A 20,239-nucleotide genomic window follows, 5' to 3' on the forward strand; every position below is an offset into this window, starting at 1 on the left:
GTATGTTAATTTTGCCTGGGTTGTCTTTGAATTGAGATGTGTGTTATTGCTCACAAACAGTTGTATAACTAAGAATAGTACATATTTTAGCATTTACATATTAGCATATCAGTTAGGTGAGCTTGTCCAGAATAATAATCGAGGAAGAAACAATTTTAAAAGTAAAGAAACTGAAAATACCATATTAATTTTAATTAATTAAAGGGCTTATTGGAGTTTTTAGCGGTTTGCTGTCTTATATTTATGATGATGAATATGAGCAGTTGTGAGATGTTAAAAGAGACTCAACTTTGTGAAGAAACTTCCACTTTTTGAAGTTTCTGGATCTAATGAATTGGAGAGTATCTTGAGTTTACAAGATGAATGAAGTTCATCTTTGTTGTATGGTCAAAATTTTTGAAAAAGTATAAAAATAATATTTGCTTACTGTAAAAAGGAAGTTCAAGTAGCATTGAAGATTATAATGGAAAATGTAAAAGCCTCCCATTCCTTTTCCTCACTTTTCAGGCTGGAGAATGTATTTGTTTTGTTTTTGTTTTTGTGTTTGTTTGTTTGTTTCTTTTTTTTTTGGAATAGCAAATAAGGAGATCATAGGGAATAATTTGAAAGTGTTTTTTTTTTTGTTGTTGTTGGTGGTGGTTTTTTGGGGGGTTTTTTTGAGAAAGAGAAAGCAAGGGAGGGGTAAAGGAAGAGGGAGAGAGAATTTAAGCAGGCTTTTTCCAGTGCAGAACCCAACATGGGGCAGGTTCTCATGACCCTGAGATTATGACCTGAGCCAAAATTAAGAGTCAAATGCTTGGGGTGCCTGGGTGGCTCAGTGGGTTGGGCCTCTGCCTTCAGCTTGGGTCGTGATCTCACGGTCCTGGGATCGGCCCAGGATCGCGCCCCATGTCTGGCTCTCTGCTCAGCGGGAAGCCTGCTTCCCCCTCTCTCTCTTTGCCTTCCTCTCTGCCTACTTGTGATCTTTGTCTGTCAAATAAATAAACAAAATCTTAAAAAAAAAAAAGAGTCAAATGCTTAACTGAGTGAGCCACCCTGGCACCTGTAAATGTTTGATTTGATTTGACATGATTTTAAAAAGATTTTATTTATTTATTTGAGAGAGAGAGAAAAACAGTGGAGGGAGGGGCAGAGAAAGAGGGAGAAGTTGACTCCCTGCTGGGTGCAGAGCCTGTCATGGGGCTCCATCCCAGGACCCTGAGGTCATGACCTGAGCCAAAGTCAGACACTTAACTGAAGGAGCCACCCAGGCACCCCTAAAGATTTTATTTTTAAATAATTTCTACACCCAAACACAAATTGGTTGGTACTATTTTGAATTATATTGTTCTTATAGAAGAGTGTAAGCTCTGGATTCAGATAGTTTTGGTTTGAATCCTGGTTCTTTCTTCATTTACTAGCTGTGTTTTCTTGGGAAATTACTTAATATCTCTATATCTTCTTTTCCTTTTTCTTGAAAAAATACTTTGTCATGAGGTTGTTATGAGATTAAATGAATTTATTATTTAAGCACTTTGCACGCTCAGGGGCACCTGGGTGGCTCAGTTGGTTAAGCCACTGCCTTTGGCTCAGGTTATGATCCTGGAGTCTCGGAATCGAGTTCCGCATCGGGCTCTCAGTTCTGCAGGGATTTCGCTTCTCCCTCTGACCTTCTCCCCTCTTACACTCTCTCTCACTCTCTCTCAAATAAATAAATAAATAAATAAATAAACACTTTGCACAAATACCTGATGCTTAATAAGCACTCAGTATAATTTAGTTGCTATTCCTGAGAGTTGCTGCTTTTAGGTAAGTATAACTTGGAATATTTTTCCTCATTATATATGTGTAATGTATTTTACACATTATATATATATAATTATTATTACCTCATTGAAAAAAATTTGCTTGGTATTCCATGGTATGGATGTAGCATAATTTATTTAACCAGGCCTTCATTAATGAGCTTCTAGGTGGTTTTCTGTTTTGTTTTGTTTTGTTTTGTTTTGTTTTAAATACAGACTGTGCTGCAGTGAGTATTTACATATTTTTTGCATGCTTATGGGATATATGCTGGGTCAAAGTATCCAGGCAATTGACGGTGTTCTTTTTTTTTAAGATTTTATTTATTTATTTGACAGAGAGAGAGAGACAGTGAGAGAGGGAACACAAGCAGGAGGAGTAAGAGAGGGAGAAGCAGGCTTCCCACTGAGCAGGGAGCCTGATGTGGGTCTCGATCCCAGAATCCTAGGATCATGAAGGCAGACACTTAATGACTGAGCCACCCAGGAACCCCCAGTTTGAGTTTTGATAGACAAACCTGTTTGTACCACCTCCCAATTAGAGCACATGACAATGCCTGTTTCTTCACCTCTATCCATGTGGGATATATTTTTTTCCCAAGTGGGGTATTTATGGATATTGAGCTGTCAAAACAAAATACAGAAATTTGGAACTAGGGTTGTTATTCCTCACCACTGATACCAACTTGTGCTTTTTAAAAATTAATAATTATTTTAATTAACATATAATGTATTATTTGCCCCAGGGATACAGGTCTGTGAATTGTCAGGCTTACACACTTCAGAGCACTCACCATAGCATATACCCTCCCCAATGTCCATAACCCAACAACCCTATCCCTACCCCCCTACCCCCCCAGCAACCCTCAGTTTGTTTTGTGAGATTAAGAGTCTCTTTTGGTTTTTCTCCCTCTCAACCCCATCTTGTTTCATTTTTTTCCTTCCCTACCCCGCAAGCCCCCCACTCTGCCTCTCAACTTCTCATACCAGGGAGATCTTATGATAATTGTCTTTCTCTGATTGACTTGTTTCGCTAAGCATAATACCCTCTAGTTCCATCCATGTTGTTGCAAATGGCAAGATTTCATTTCTTTTGATGGCTGCATAATATTCCATTGTATGTATGTGCATATGTATATGTATGTGTGTGTATGTATATGTACACATACATATACATATACACATACACACACACCACATCTTTATCCATTCATCTGTTGGTGGACATGTAGGTTCTTTCCATAGTTTGGCTATTGTAGACATTGCTGCTATAAACATTGGGGTGCACGTGCCCCTTCGGATCACTACATTTGTATCTTTAGGGGAAATATCCAGCAGTGTGATTACCGGGTCATAGGGTAGCTCTATTTTCAACTTTTTGAGGAACCTCCATGCTGTTTTCCAGAGTGGCTACACCAGCTTGCATTCCCACCAACAGTGTAGGAGGGTTCCCCTTTCTCCGCATCCTCCCCAGCATCTGTCATTTCCTGACTTGTTAATTTTAGCCATTCTGACTGGTGTGAGGTGGTATCTCGTTGTGGTTTTGATTTATATTTCCCTGAAGCCGAGTGATGTTGAGCACTTTTTCATGTGTGTGTTGGCTATTTGGATGTCTCTTTGCATAAATGTCTGTTCATGTCCTCTGCCCACTTCTTGATTAGATTATTTGTTCTTTGGGTGTTCATCTTGTGCTTTTTATTAAAATAACTGCATTTTCACATTTTTTTGACTTCATAATAAGCAAATGCTATAAATTTGAACCATAAAATAGACTTATCCTAACAAAATACTACATTTATGACATATAGATTGGGGCTCTATGTAATTTTCATCTATGCATGGTTTCTTCTCAAAAATTTTTCTGTGTGGAAATAAATAGTTCACTGTTACCCAAACAAATCATTGTTTCTTTATCTTTGCTCTTTCCCCGGGAATTAGTTTCCTTGCCTGCAAATTCCATTATAAAAATAATCTCTTCCATTAGGTGTTTATCGTCTCATTAACCAGACCAAACTCCTTTCGAATGTCCTGAAGCTTTGTTTTATATTCCCTTTATGGTACACACACAACTCTTAAGTTATATCGAAGTCATTTAAGAACTCGTTCTATCCTGTTTTTTAGATTGTAGTTCCTGGAGATCGGGGATCATTTTTTATTCACTCTTTATATACGTTAGGGGTTGAATATATATTTGTTGATTTATATTAGTATTAAGCCTATATATTTATAATATCTTGGTTGGCCAACTACTGGATTTAACAATATATATGTATAGTCAACTATATAGGTTGGAATTTTACCTGTTGATTTCATTCTTATCCTTAGAGTGCCGACTTCAGTGTGTGTATGGGCACCTTGGAAGTAAGAGATTCTCCGTACGAGCCAGGCAGGTTATCCTCCAGAGGAACCTTCCTGGGAATTTAATGAAGGCTGTTCATCATGAAATACTTATCCTAAGATTTCACTGAATCTACTATACAGTAGCTAAAGGAATCTCAAATTTAAACGACCTGAAATGCCATTGTTTGGTATGTGGGTTTGCAGGTGCCATATTCATTCCACGCTCACTTACCCATTTCTGTTTTTCTTTGGTTTATTACCTTTATTACTGGTTTACACAGCTATCTCTTCAATTAGTTTTTTGTTTGTTTTTTTTCAGGGTAGGGACCAGTTCCTCTCACTTTTGTAACCAACATAACACATTCTTATGTTTAGAGGACCAGGTAAATATGTGCTAAGTATATTTTTTTAACTTAGATACTTTTTCAACTCTTTTTTTAATTTTAATTTTAATTTTTAAATTTTTTATTTTTTTAAAGATTTTATTTATTTATTTGACAGAGAGAGATCACAAGTAGGCGGAGAGGCAGGCAGAGAGAGAGGGGGAAGCAGGCTCCCTGCTGAGCAGAGAGGCCAATGTGGGGCTCCACCCCGGGACCCTGGGATCATGACCTGAGCTGAAGGCAGAGGCTTAACCCACTGAGCCACCCAGGCACCCCCTCTTTTTTTTTTTTTTTTAAAGAAATACTTTAAAACCTCTGATGCTCTTGTGTCACTTAGACAATAGAGATTTGAAAATGTGTTAATAAGTCAGCTGAAGCTCTGCAGTAGCAGATGACCTATTTTATAGCCACAAGGTGGCAATAGTTGAGCAAATAATTGGTTTTCTGCTTTGTGACTAATACTCTTTCTTAACGGTAGAGGGTAGCATATGACTTTTCAGCACATTGGAAAATGGTTTGCAAGTTTTTGGCACTACACAGTAGAACATTTTATTCTTTTACGATAGAGAATAACATTTTACTATTTTAGTTTATTTATTTAGAATACTGGTGTTACAAGACAGTTTATAGTTTTATTTTAGCAATATATTAGGTTTCATGCAGACTTTTAAAAATGTTATTTTTCACTTTTTCATGGATATTTCTTTTTTTTTTTTTCATGGATATTTCCTATTGATATTTTTTATTTCAAGATGCTGGAACGTTCCAGAAGGCAGAATATATGAATCAGATATTTTATCCTTTCAGAATACTAGAAAAATCCAAAATAAAGTTTATTTAAAGGATTTGTTTTAATATGAAGGGAAAAATTCTTATTTTTAGTGTAAGTTTTAAGCCTACTAAGTTCGTATAGTAGCAATATTCTACAGTTTTATTTAACTTGTTTTCTCACTATTTTATACTGACAACTTTAAAAATTATACTAATGCTTTAAAAAGGAATTATGTAAAAGTATGTTGAAAAATATTTATGGTTTTAGCTGTGGTGCCAGCTGGTTTTTACATTATGAAATTCTAGGTGAGTTATCCCTGAGTTTGTAAGAAAAATCCTTTGAGATCTTTAGTTTCACAGTGGAGTCTTAACATTTTCAAAGCATATTTAGAGAAAATTACCAGTTAATATAAAAATGATAGAAAAGTGAATTGAGGTAGGTATAAATCTCTAGGGAAAAGTCAACACCCATAATAGAAATAATACTATACATTTCCTAAAAGAAAAGATAAATATAATCTGAATATATCCTGTAGGTATTTTGTTTCATGGGTGGTCATATGATATGATCATACCCTGTGAGAGTCTTGTATGACTTCCCAAGTCAGTATTAACTTAGTGAATCTTTATTAATTCACTTTTGCTCAGAAATCTCCATTCTTTTAAGGTGTTTGGGTTTTATTTTTCTTTTAAAGATTATATTAAAATTTCCTCTTTTAAATATATACTAATTTAGGAAATGTTTTAAAGTGTTTTTTAAGACTTTATTTCTCCTTTTTTTTTCTTTTTTTAAAGTAGCTCCATACCCATTGTGGAGACTACCGTGGGGCTTGAACTCAGCACTGAGATAAAGACCTGAGCTGGGATCAAGAGTCAGACATTTAACCGACTGAGCCACCCAGTGCGCCAAAGAGTTTTTTGTTTTAAGTAATTTCTACACCCAACACGGGGCTGGAACTCACAACCTCAAGATCAAGAGTCACATGCTGTACCAACCGAGCCAGCCAGGTGCTCCTATAGTGTAATAATTTTTATAACAAGACTATGCCCCTTAAGTTTGTTTTTTTCTGTTGGCATTAAATAATAAAGGAAATAAAGGAAACTATCATAGTTGAGTAGAACGTGGTTTGTAGGGATTTGGGAATAAAACTAAACAGTTGATTCTTTTTGGGTTTTGCCTTGTTTTTTTAAGCATTCTGTTCTTGGCCACTGGCAGATAATGAGTGGTGGACTTCATTCCAGAAGTCAGCAGTTCAGCAGCTCCCCTCTGGTCAGTTACCCAAATTGAAATGGTTGGGTTCTGTCAGAAAAGATATGTGTACACAAGTGCACTGAGTGTTTATCCCAGAGAGATGGAAACTCATGTTCATATAAAAACTTGTACATAAATGTCCATAGCAGCTTTATTTGTAATAGCCAAAAACTGGAAATAGCCCAGATGTTCTCCAGCTGTTGAATGATAAAGCCAACTGTGGTCCATCCATACTATGGAATACTACTTAGAAGGAAAAAGGAACAAACGATTGATACACAGAACAACTTGAATGACTCTCAGGAGTGTTATGCTAAGTGAAAAAAGCCAGTTTAAGACTGTTGGTGACATTCTTGAAATCACAAAATTATTGAGATGGAGAAGAGATCAGTGGTTGCTAAGAGTTAGAGGTAGGGGTGGTGGTCAGAAGGAAGATGGGGAGTTACAGAAGGGCAACACGAGGGATCCATGCAGTGAAGGCACTGCCCTGTAACGTGACTGTGGTGAATACGTGAGTCTTCACATGTGATAAAATTGTGAAGAACTAAATATACATACAAGTAATTGCATATAAAACTGGTAGAATCTGAATATTATTGGTGGATTGTATCAATGTCGGTTTCCTGGTTGTGGTATCTTATATGATCTTAGATGTTAACCTTGAGAGAACTGGGTAAAAGGATGGAAGGGATCTCTATTATTTCTTTTTTTTTTTTTTAAAGATTTTATTTATTTATTTGACAGAGAGAGATCACAAGCAGGCAGAGAGGCAGGCAGAGAGAGAGGAGGAAGCAGGCTCCCTGCTGAGCAGAGAGCCCGATGCGGGACTCAATCCCAGGACCCTGAGATCATGACCTGAGCCGAAGGCAGCAGCTTAACCCACTGAGCCACCCAGGCGCCCCTGTATTATTTCTTTTAATCACATGGGAATTTACAATGATCTCAAATAGAAAGTTTTTTTTTTTTTTTTTTTTTTTCAAGGATTATTTCACTAGTCTGCCAGGCCCAGCACTGGTAAGACCAGTGAATTCCATAGTCATGAGCCCATTATCACACATCATTTCTTGTAAAATGATTTCTTTGGTTAGAAGCTGCTGTGTAGAATACCAGGACAATGAATAAGGGAGTCTCTAAGTTTACTGATGGAGGTTTTGATAGAAACTTTGTGGGTAGGAAAGGCAAATCTATATTTAGAGTAAGTGTTTATTCTAGTGATCATATATCACTGTCCTTTCGATATAGAATGGCCCAGTGTAACCTGAAACCAGGTAGCCATCTGATCATTTCAGGGAATGATGCTATATTGGAAGCTTGCTGTTGGTCTCTGCTGTTGGCAGATTGGTCATTTAGCAGTGGCTATAGCTAAATCAACATGAGTCAGTGTTTCTGAATGTTTCTGAATCCATGTGTAACCTCCATCATAAAAATTCAGGGACTTGCCACCTTGGTGAAATTTTTCATTGGCTAACATCTGGGACATGTTGAGATGCCCCCTCTACCACTAAGACAGAAGCACATCCCTGCTGCTGGGCGGCTTTGATTTTGAACCCATTTGTGGAGACAGGAATAGCTGGGGAAGGAAACTGACATCCATAGGACCGATTATCATCCCCTGATTATTCAGATTCCTTCTGCTGAAGAAATCATTACATGTGACTGATTTATTTTCTCACTCTGCCCATTCAGGGAAAACGGTCCACATATCTCTTTCCCAGACCTTGTCTTGTCATCTATTTCTCATTCATGTCCCTTCTAAATCCCTGACCATCCAGCAAAATCATTCGTCACTTTACACAAATTACTATAGATCTGTATTTTAGGCTGTCTTTCCTTCCAGGCAAAGCCATCAAGTACACTACTCACAGTTCTGCCCACTGAGGGGCTGTTCTTTTACCGCTGTCCTCAGGACCGCTCCAACTCTGCATTATGATTCGCCTAGAGAGGTCTGGCAAAGTCTCCATTCTACATCTTTTTCTGCTACAGAAACTTGAAACACTACCACATCTGCCAGGTCATAAACCCCAAGTGGTAGAGTAGCTTGCCTGGTAGTCTGGGCCTATTGCAGAGCTTTGTCTTCTTCTGGCCCCCCCCCCCCTCAAAACTGGCTGCTTTTTGTGTTACTTTGGTGAAAGGGTTGGAGAAGAATGTCCAAATAAGGTATTTGTTGCTTCCAAAATCTAAAAAGACCCAGTAAGTACTATGCGTTGTTCTTAGTGGGAAAAATGGTCATTTTGACATGTCCCAGACCACTGGCCTCCTAGGAATTTCACCAAGGCCCAGCATTTTTGTGAGACCTACTTCCCACCCTCTGGAATACATGTGTCTAGAGTAGTTGCAGTTTTCTGCTTCTGGGTCCAATAGGTTTGTGTGACACATGATATCCAGTGGAATGAAATGGCAAAGTCCTTGTCGACCAGTTTGACACAGAGCTGGTGAATTGGTATAACCCTGAAGTGTATAGTCTTTACTAGCAGATCTAGAAAAAGAAAGCATTTTTCAGATCAGTTAGTGCATACCAGGTGCTGGGGGATATTTGATTCCCTCCAGCCTTGAAACCACATCTGGAACAACAGCTGCAGTGGGAGTTACCACTTCATTAAGTTTGTGATAATAAATTGCCATTATCTAGGACCTGTTGGTTTTTTACAGGGCCACATAGGCAAGTTAAGTAGGGATGTGGTAGAAATCATAGCCCTGTATCTTCTAGGTCCTTGGCACTAATCCTTGCCGTATCTCCAGGAATGTAGTATTGCCTTCAATTTACTTGTACTTTAGGTAGGAGAAGTTCTAGTATTTTCCACTTTTCCTTTCCTACTTTAATAGCCCTCACTCCACAGATTAAGGAACTAAGGTGGGCATTCTGCCAGTTGCTGAGTAAATCTATTCCCATTATACATTCTAGAACTGGAGAGATAACCACAGTGGGTTCAGGAAATGGGCCTGAGCTCAAACTCCCATTAATCATGTGACTCCTCCTCCTCCCACCCACTCCCCCTCTTCCTCTCCCCGCCCCGCCCCCACCATAAGCCTCTATTCTGAGTGGAAGCAAATTGAGTCTTTAAGAGTCTTTAAACAATTTTTTGACAGACAGAGATTACAAGTAGGCAGAGAGGCAGGCAGAGAGAGAGAGGAGGAAGCAGGCTCCCTGCTGAGCAGAGAGCCCAATGTGGGGCTCCATCCCGGGACCCTGGGATCATGACCTGAGCTGAAGGCAGAGGCTTTCACCCACTGAGCCACCCAGGCGCCCCTGCAGTGCATTTTATAGCAGATCCCTGAAAACATGTTTTGACCATCGAGTTTGTTAAACATTGGAACATGGGTAACAGAAAGGGACGGTGCCTTGGATAGGATGGACATTGATTTCAGAAGGTTCTTTTTAGAATAGTCAGGAAATACATCCATCCTATTTATTTGGCTTCCAGGAACTAAGATAATATATTCATGTAAACTTTTTTAGTAGTGAACACAACAGATATCTCCTTTTCTGTCTCAAAGTAGAGCAGAGAAGCCAAACATTTGACAATTGATTTTAAATGTGATGACTGTTATTAAAGAAATTGCATAGTACTACAACTAGAAGATATAATACTAAGTGAAATAAGTCAGAGAAAGACAAATACCATATGATTTCACTTATGTGGAATTTGAGAAACAAAACAAATGAGCAAAGAAAAAAGAGACAAAAAACCCCCAAACAAACCCAGACTCTTAAATACAGAGAACAAAGTGGTGGTTGCCAAAAGGGAAGTGGGTGGGGGTGGGGAAAATAGATTTGTGGGATTAAGAGTACGCTTACCATGATGAGCACTGAGTAATGTATAGAACTGTTGAATCATTACATGGTGCACCTGAAACTAATACGGCACTGTATGTTAATTATACTTCAATTAAAAGAAAGAAACTGTATAGGATCTTAGAACATGACATTTAATTCAGTTTTAGAAGTGTCTGATATCCCAGAATGGTTGAAAGTACAGTTCTGTGTATGTACCTCCATTCCTTATCTTTTGGTCAGACAACTTCTGTCTTATTAGAAACCTTTAAAGCATCCTTTGGTCCCAGATTGTGTCCATCTCTCCACTTGCCTCCCAGCATCTGTGAGGGTGTGGCTCAAGCTCATATCATAGAGAGGGACAGACAGCCACTGATTATCCAGCCTCCTCTTGTAATTCCGTTTCTCCCTGTTGAACATAATTATTCTCCTGCTACTATGGTGTATCTCTATTATAGAGATTTCTAAACTTTTTTTTTTCCTTATCATGCCTCTTCACTAAGAAATCGTTGAGCAGGGGCGCCTGGGTGGCTCAGTGGGTTAAAGCCCCTGACTTTGGCTCAGTTCATGATCCCAGGGTCCTGGGATCGGCCCCCTGTATCGGGCTCTCTGCTTAGCAGGGAGCCTGCTTCCTCCTCTCTTTCTGCCTGCCTCTCTGCCTATTTGTGCTCTCTGTCTGTCAAATAAATAAATAAAATCTTAAAAAAAAAATCATTGAGCATATGTTCCAATATGTACTAGGAAGTTGTCTTCCATTTATAATGTTTATTACTTTAGAAAATCCTTTTTACATTGTAGAATATTTAAGAATTCCTATTAATAAAATTTTTAGTTATCCAATCCATTTTTTTTCTTTTACAAATGAGAAGACAAATTTAAGACCTACAACTTCCTCAAGATTTTTTAGCTATTTATTGGCAGAGTTGGTCATAAAACTGAAGTCTCTTGAGTATTTCTGTTATTCTGCTGTATGTTTCCTTTAAGTTTTATTTTTTTATTTTTTTTTTAATTTTTATTTATTTATTCGACAGAGGGAGAGGTCACAAGTAGGCAGAGAGGCAGAGAGAGAGAGACGAGGAAGCAGGCTCCCCACTGAGCAGAGAGCCCGATGTAGGGCTCAATCCCAGGACCCTGAGATCATGACCTGAGCCGAAGGCAGAGGCTTAACCCACTGAGCCACCCAGGCACCCCTCCTTTAAGTTTTAAAATAATGTTCTATCTACTTTCTAGCTTCCAAAGCAGCTTGCATTTAAGAATCACTGTTTAGCCATATTATGTAGTTTTGAATAGCAGGTATGGTACTTGCATGTAAAATGTGGTAGTTGGACTAGTTGATATTTCATGTTTCTTTTAGCACTAATAGCCTCTAATTCCAAGTTATACATTAAATGTTCTCATATGCATGAAAGTTATATATAGTTAATATACATTGAAACTTTAATACATGGACTTCACATCCTAGATTTTCTATAATATGTAATACAAAGAAAAATTAGTCCTATGTAGAAATTATTAGCTAGCACTTGATATGTTTATTTTGAAGAACTAGTATCTCTATATAATGTCACTATAAATGTGTAAATTTATGTTAGTAAGTACATAAATATGTGTACCATTATTTCTTTTTTTTAAAGATTTATTTATTTATTTTGGCAGGGTATGATGGGGGTAGAAGGGCAGAGGGAGTAGACACTCCACTGAGTGTGGAGCTGATGCAGGGCTCAGTCTCATGACACTGAGATCATGACCTGACTGAAATCAAGAGTCTGACACTTAACCGACTGAGGCACCCAGGTGCCCCTTTGCACCATTATCTTTAACTACCTACCAGATAGCCAGTATTCCCTGAAATTTTATGGGTATCACAACCTCATATGTGCAAAACTAACTTACTCTGTTACTGTACTGCTCTTACACCTCATTCATGGCTGCCCTTCTGCCTTATTTTCTGTAGCCAGTTGGAGGTCAAACCTTTCCTGTGCTATTTGGTAAATGTCTCTTTGTTCCTTAGGCTATATTCCTATGGCCACTGCTTCGGTATAAGTCCTTTATCATCTCTATCCTAGCTAACTGGAGGAGACTCTTAACAGTTCTCTTTTCATTTTCCCTCTCTCTGTGGTCCATTTTACATACAGCTATCAGAGTTTTCTTTTTAAAACAAGGAACAAGTACTGTTACCCCATTAATGGCACACCTCTTTTGAATCCAGTGCCACTTAGCCTACGGCACAAGACTCTTTACAACGTAATGTGAGAGTAACTGTTGCTTACAGCAAGTTTTTAGCCCCTAATCTCCGTTATCATGTTGGCATAACTCTGTATTCCCTACCATTTTACATATTTTTACATCAAGTTTCGAATAGAGCCTGGTACATGACAGGCACTCAATACTGAACACATTTAATAAAATAAATTGAAGTGATACTGTTCACTGTATTTGTAATCCCTTCACCTTCCCCCATTCCACCAGGACAGTCCTGTTCAACTTTTAGGCCTCAAAGGGAAAAAAAATGGTACAGTAGAATAACAGGGATACTTCGGGAATCTGAATTCTGTGATTAATTCTTAAAGGAAGCAGTCACCTCTAAGGTACCTGTTTTATCTGTTACAACTTATAGCTTTATAGAAATATTTTCCATAACCAGGGTTAGACTGAACTCCATGGTATACCCAGTGGGTGACTGTGTGCCTAGAGCCTGTGCTGTCTGCATCAGCGTAAGAGGAGCTCACAGTGTTGTTGTCAACATGGATTGAGGCTACATTTATTATTTTTAGACAACATTTGACAAGTAAATAAGGAATTCAGAAATGGTTCTAGATTATGATTTTTGAAGGAGAGCTTTGTCCGATTACTTGACATAGCATCCAAATAGAATAGTAAGTGTACAATCTAAAAACAAATTGAGGTTAATCCAAGGGTCTTAGGCTTGTGGTAAAATTATTTCACTTACTGAAAATACATTGACTTCTACTGTGAAATGTAACAAGTATAAGCAAAAATAATGGAACATAAAACAGTATTTAAAATTCAAACAGTATTTGAATTTAAAATCTCTTTTAAAATATAATTATTCATACCCTGAATAGCCAAAGCAATCTTGAGAAAAAAAAAAAAAGAACAAACCTGGACACACCACAGTCTCTGGTTTCAAACTATATTACAAAGCTATAGTAATCAAAACAGTATGTTATGGGCATTAAAAACAGACAGATAGACCAATGGGACAGAATAGAGAGCTAGAAATAAACCCACACATAGATGTTTAGTTAATTTATGACAAAAGAGCCAAGAATAAACAAGGGAAAGGGATAGTCTCTTTAGGAAATGGTGATGGGAAAACCATACAGCCACATGCAAAAGACTGAAACTTGACTACTGTCTTTCAGCATACACAAAAAAGTAACTCAAAATGTATTAAAGACTGTGAACATAAGACCTAAACCCATAAATCTCCTGGAAGAAAACATATGGTAGCCTCCTTGAGATAGGTCTTGGTGATAATTTTTTGAATTTGACACCAAAGGGAAAAACAGCAAAAGCAAAAATAAACAAGTGGGACTACATCAAACTGAAAAGTTTCTTATAGCAAAGAAAGGAAACCATCAGCAAAACGAAAGTCATCCTACTAAATGGGAGAAAAATATTTACAAGTCCTATGTCTGATAAGAGGCTAATATTAAAAATATATAAAGAACTCATATAACTCAATAGCATTCTAAATTCTAAATAGACATTTCTAAATTCTAAATAGACATTTCTCTAAAGAAGACATATGGTTGACCTACAAGTATATAAAAAATGCTCAACATAGTCAATCATAAGGGAAATACAAAGCAAAACCACAGTGAGATATTGCTAGCTATTATCAAAAGAATAAGAAATAACAAGTGTTGTGAGGATGTAGAGAAAAAGGAACGCTGTACACTCTTAGTGGCAATGTGAATTGCTACAGCCACTGTGGAAAACGGCGCAGAGGTTTCCAAAAAAACATTAAGAATAGAACTACCATATGAGCCAGGAATTTTGTTTCTGTTGTTTATCTGAAGAAAGTAAAAACATTAACTCAAAAAGAGGTATGCACCCCCATGTTCATAGCAGCCTTATTTATAATAGCCAAGATATGGAAACAACCTAAGTTTCCTTTGATGGATGAATAAAAAAACTGAAGTATGTATATGTACATATACATATACATATACATATATATGTATGTATATATAATGGGTATTGTTCAGTCATGAAAAAGAAGGAAACCTTGCCATTTGCAACGACATTGATGGACCTTGAGGGCATGATGCTAAGTGGAATAAGTCAGACAGAGGCAGACAAATATGTATGATCTCACTTATATGTGGAATCTGAACAAACAAAAATAAAAACAAAGCTCATAAGAAAAAAAGCTCGTAGATATAGAGAACAGATTAGGAGTTCCCAGAGGTGGGATGGGGGGTGGGGGAGTGAATGGGGTCAGAAGCTACAAACTTATAAAATAGGTCAAGGGAATGCAACATGTTGACTATAGTTAATAGTTCTGTGTCGTATATTTGAAAGTTCTAAGAGACCAGATCTTAAAAATTCTCATCACAAGAAAAAAAATTATTTTGTAAGTATATATGGTGATGGATGTTAACCAGGCTTATTGTGGTGATCATTTCACGGTGTATCCAGATACCACATCATTATGTTGTATACCTGAAACTTTTATAATGTCATCATATTATATGTTGATTGTGCTTCAGTATAAAAATTTCATAATTTTATGAAATTTCTAATGTAAATATTTTACAACAGATTTTCTTTTTAAAGGTTTTGTTATTTAGTTGACAGAGATCACAAGTAGGCAGAGAGAGAGGAGGAGGAGGAAGCAGGCTCCCCGCCAAGCAGAGAACCTGATGCGGGACTCCATCCCAGGACCTGAGACCACGACCCGAGCCGAAGGCAGAGACCCAACCCACTAAGCCACGCAGGCTGCCCTACAACAGATTTTTTTTTTTTTAAAATCTTAAGAGATCTTATTAAATAATTAGTTGTTAACACTTAATTATTTTTTAAAATTTAGGAAGAAATATCTTCTACTGTATTACTACTCTTAGCTCAAACATCTCTTCACAGTTATAAAGGAGATCATACTATTTTAGGAACAGGCCCTAGTGATGGCTAAATCATTTTCAATAAATGTTTAATTATTAGATTTACTGCTGTATCTTCCTATCATTTAAAGCTGTTTTAATTGGACCATGGCTTCAACTGAAAGTCTTCCAAAGGTGGTGGGGGGAGAAAAAGACGAGAAGGAGGAAAAGGAAGGAGAGAAAGGAGGGGCTGTCAACCACCGAAGTGGGGTAATGAGAAAGCAGATTATAGGAAGAAGAGGAAAGGACCGTCTTTGACTGCAAGCAGGATGAGACCCAGAAGCTGATACTCTGCTTTGTCTTTGAGCAGTGCTCTTTTCAGCTCCTCTGGTCAGAGCCTTTATGGATGACATAGTGGCTCCTAGTGGAATGTTACAGTAGTAGCTCTTGTCCCTGCTGGGTTGGTGTGACTCTTTGCGCTACCTCTAGAGGGCAACTCATAGCCTCTGTCTGCGTAGAGTTTGTTTTGCCCTTGGCTCTCTACAAAAAGAGCTATTTTTTTGAGGTGCTTGTTTAAGGATCTTTAATATACTCTGTGGAGTTATAAAACTAGTAGTATGGCTGAAAGCGTAATATTCCTGCTACCTTTTCAGCTTTGTTTGGCATGTAGATCTACTTAATTGTTTTTGGTTTAGATGAGCACTTGGGTGCTCAGGATTCCTTCCCAGTGAGTTTTGACTCACTGAAATCTGTCATCATAACCTTCCTGCGTCTGAGGTACTTGGTATCAGCCAAATGTTTTGACTTTCTATTCTTTTGACTTTCTTTTCCTTGAGGCAGAAGTCATAAGTTTTTAGTCTTTGGGTCAGAGTGTGTTTTACCAGATTGATAAAGTAAAAGGCTTTTTAAATTTTTATTTTTTAAAAATATTTTATTTATTTGTCAGAGAGAGGAGAGAGAGTACAAGCAGGGGGAGTGGCAGGCAGTGGGAGAGAGAGAAGAGGGCTCCTCAAGGAGCTGGGATCCCGATGTGGGGCTTGATCCCAGGACCCTGGGGTCATGACCTGAGTTGAAGGCAGGCACCTAACTGACTGAACCACCCAGGCGTCCCTAAAAGGCTTTAAAAAAAAAAATAAACATGGCAAAATTGGGAATTTTACATTCATATATGGATTTCTGGCTTTTCTTGGAGAATCAAAAGATGTGGCAGCCCTGGACTCAATTTGCAGCTGCAGCTGGAGCTGAGTCGTGGCTCTGCCTTTGAGACTGCCGCATATTCTGCTGCTCACCACGTCCCCACCCAGCCTGGCATCTAAGTTTGTAATCCTTGGAGTACTACATGCCTTAAAAATGAGTCATAAAATGGTTTTATAGTTTGTAAAGAAAGCATACTGTCAAACTCTTAATAATTCTCCCTGAAATAACAGATGTAAAACTTACTCCAAATACGTGATGTAGGTAGATTAAATTGTTAGTATTCTTCTGTAATTAGCTCTCACAAACAGAAACTTAGTAGTTCCCTTAGTTTGAGCCAGAGAATGCACATACCACACCACACACAAATTAAAGACGAGTAGAAGGTATAAGTCTGTACTCATGGATTTCTGAAAAACCATGTGTTTAGAAAAAAAATTTGTAAGTTAAAAAAAAAAAGTAAGGAGTCTGCATTATAGGTTCAGTCATACCTCAAGTACATTCAATATGTAAGAAGACTCCTAGAAAATGAGCAGCACAAAACAAGAAGCTATTTTTCCTTTGAAATTTTGTGTTAGGAAAAAGAAGAAAATTATAACAAAACTGTCTAAAAATACTATATAGCAAGAACTCATGTTCATCCTGATAATTGAAGGATCCTTAATCACTTTTATCTTAATCTGTATTTAAATTTTAAAAAACCCTTTTATTGGGCTATTTCTTATTGAAGTATAATTAACATACAGTGTTATATTAGTTGGAGTATATGAAATGAGTTAGCAGTTCTGTACATTAATGCTCATATGATAGGTGTACTCTTAATCCCCTTCATCAGTTTCACTCATTCCTTCCCTCTCCTACTTCTCCCTCTGGTAACCACCAGTTTGTTCTCTTTATTAAAGAGTCTTCTTTTTTTATTTGTCTCTTTTTTTATTTGTTCATTTGTTTATTTTGTTTCTTAAATTTCATATATGAGTGAAATCACTAAATTCCACATCAGAGTGAAATCATCTGATAATTGTCTTTCTTCTTCTGACTTATTTTATGTAGCATTATATGCTCTAGGTTCCATCCATATTGTTGAAAATGGCAAGATCTCATTTTTTTTTTGTAGCTGAGTAATATTCTGTTGTATATTTATACTGCATTTTCTTTATCCATTCATTTGTCACTGGATACTTGGGTTGCTTTTATTGTAAATAATGCTACAGTAAACTTAGGGGTGCATGTATCTTTTCTAATTGGTTTTCATTTTCTTTGGTTAAATACCCAATAGTGGGATTAATGGATCATATGGTAATTCTCTTTTTCATTTTTTGAGGAACCTCCATACTGTTTAGTTACTCCCACTAAACTTGAATTTGAAGGTGCCCCGCCACCCACCCACCCCCCCCCCGATGATCAGTATTAGGAATAAGGTTAATGACCTTCTTGGATGCCCTACTCACATGCTCAGACTCTGAGCCCCCTCTGTCCCCATGGTAGGAGGTTTTATCTAAGGATAGTCCTTACTTTGATCATATTCCAAATTCTACTCTGAGCCACGACATCAGCGTCATTTCTCATAAGTGCTTTTCTTGGTTTCCTCTTCAAAAAGGAAAGGGAGGAAGAGGAAGTTGAAGAGTATATCTAGTTTTTTCAAGGAAAATTCCATTTAATTATTTTTTCCTATTGCCACAAAATATAAATATACAGCATGTTGACTTTTAAAAGTTTCCCCTGTAAGATTTTATTACATCTATCATATTATACCTTTATTTTGAATTATATGCATATAAATCTCTCCTCTTTTTTTTTAGGGCTCTCCAAAAAATGTGGAATCCTTTGCATCTATGCTGAGACATTCTCCTCTTACACAGATGGGACCTGCCAAGGATAAACTAGTCATTGGACGAATCTTCCATATTGTAGAAAATGATCTTTATATAGATTTTGGCGGCAAGTTTCATTGTGTATGTAAAAGACCAGAAGTGGATGGAGAGTAAGTAGAATCATTTCCAGGTGTTTTGAGAGTGTTGATAAAAGTCGAGATACCTCAAAAGTATTATTGAACTTTAATTGGTGATTTGCTAGAAGTCAGAAAATATGTTTTATTTCTCTTCATTATGTTAGTTAGGGAAGTTAGGTGGGATTCATGTCATGTCATTTTAGTCACATTAGGCTAGGTTCATATCTTCTCAAAGCAGCGAGAGCACTTTTGGGGAAGATTTTGATGTTCATCCTGGTAATAAACTATTCCCTGCCATGAAATTAAAACAAGCTTTATAGTGATACATATTGCTCAGGCCATTTTACATGTAATCTTTTTTGCTTCTTTCTCTATTCCATAGTCTACTCCTTCTTATTGATGCCTCCCTTTCTACTTCTTCATGCTCCTTTCCTCTCCTGCTACCAAATTCCGATGCTTTATCATTTTCTTTTCTTATTTTGCATCTATTCTCAGAATTATAATCTTCTCTATTATAGAACAGAATTCATTCTGTTTATAACTTACAAATAAAGATACTTGTGAGTATAGATATGCACTGGGGAAACCATTAAGGTAGGAGATCTAGGAGTAGCATATCAAGAGTGAAAGGAGATGTGGAACTAAGATTCTGGGATTGGAAAACAGTGGTAAGCAGTATAGAAATTATTTTTCCCATCAGTTTTTAATGTGCACATTTTAAAAATTTCAATATTTTTGGTACCAGGATGCATCTTAGAGTTGATATGTCATTTTAATTGGCAATGTTTTTTATTCTTAATAGTACATAAAGTAATGGTGACTCTAGTATTCATTGGTGTCTTAGGATGAATTACAGTGATTAAGAAATTAGTGATGTTTAAGAATGAGTCGTAGTGTAGAGATGAATAGGGAAAGAATCTGCTTTAGCTCTAAGAGAGCAGTTATGAAAATGAGTTGCCTCTCTGCTGAGAGTTCTGGATATCTAACGGTCCAATTGATAACTGGGCTCAAATGATTCGGAGACATAAACTCATTCTCCTTGAATCTGAATTGGACCTGACAAACTTAATACAAATTTCCTCAGATCAGTGGCATGTGAATAAATATTTAATAATTAGTTCTCCAATAGAAAAGGCCCGGATTTGCCAATTTCTGTGGTCTAAAACACTCCTGCTCTGGCCAGTCCTTTTTTTCTTTTTTAAAGATTTTATTTATTTATTTGAGAGAGAGAGAGAGAGAATATGAGAGGGGAGAAGGTCAGAGGGAGAAGCAGACTTCCCATGGAGCTGGGAGCCTGATGTGGGACTCGATCCCAGGACTCTGGGATCATGACCTGAGCTGAGGGCAGTTGCTTAACCAACTGAGCCACCCAGGTGGTCCCTCACCAGGGCCAATCTTAAGTTACCCGTGTAATACCCCTGAGTGCAGAGTTGGGAATACGTGTACACAGACAGCTCCCGCTGGCTCTAGCACACCACTACCTCGGATAATCAGAGGCTAAACAGTGTCTTGCAAGGTAAATGCCATGAACCAGGTCATACCTAGGAAAGAAAATGGGCTGCTTATGCTACCTCACATTGAGAGGTAATGGCTCAAGATAGCTTGTCTTGGTATCAAATAACATACATGCTTAGTCAAAAATAGTAAGAACTCAAAAAATTTCTAAGTAGAATAAGTCTGTCAATGCAGATATTAATAGTGCCTTTCTATTGTGTAATGGGTCATTGAA

General features: G+C 37.4%; 1 protein-coding gene across 2 annotated transcripts in view; it reads left to right on the top strand.

Moving 5' to 3' along the window:
• Nucleotides 1–20,239, top strand: part of MRPS28 (mitochondrial ribosomal protein S28) — a 112,967-nt gene that overhangs the window by 4,512 nt on the left and 88,216 nt on the right. For both annotated transcript variants that reach the window (XM_047724443.1, XM_047724444.1), the window contains exon 2: nt 18,362–18,543. In XM_047724443.1, coding sequence (XP_047580399.1) covers nt 18,362–18,543 — 182 coding nt within the window. The remainder of the gene's footprint in view (nt 1–18,361; nt 18,544–20,239) is intronic.

Source organism: Lutra lutra, chromosome 4, assembly GCF_902655055.1.
Source record: "Lutra lutra chromosome 4, mLutLut1.2, whole genome shotgun sequence".
NCBI lineage: Eukaryota > Metazoa > Chordata > Mammalia > Carnivora > Mustelidae > Lutra > Lutra lutra.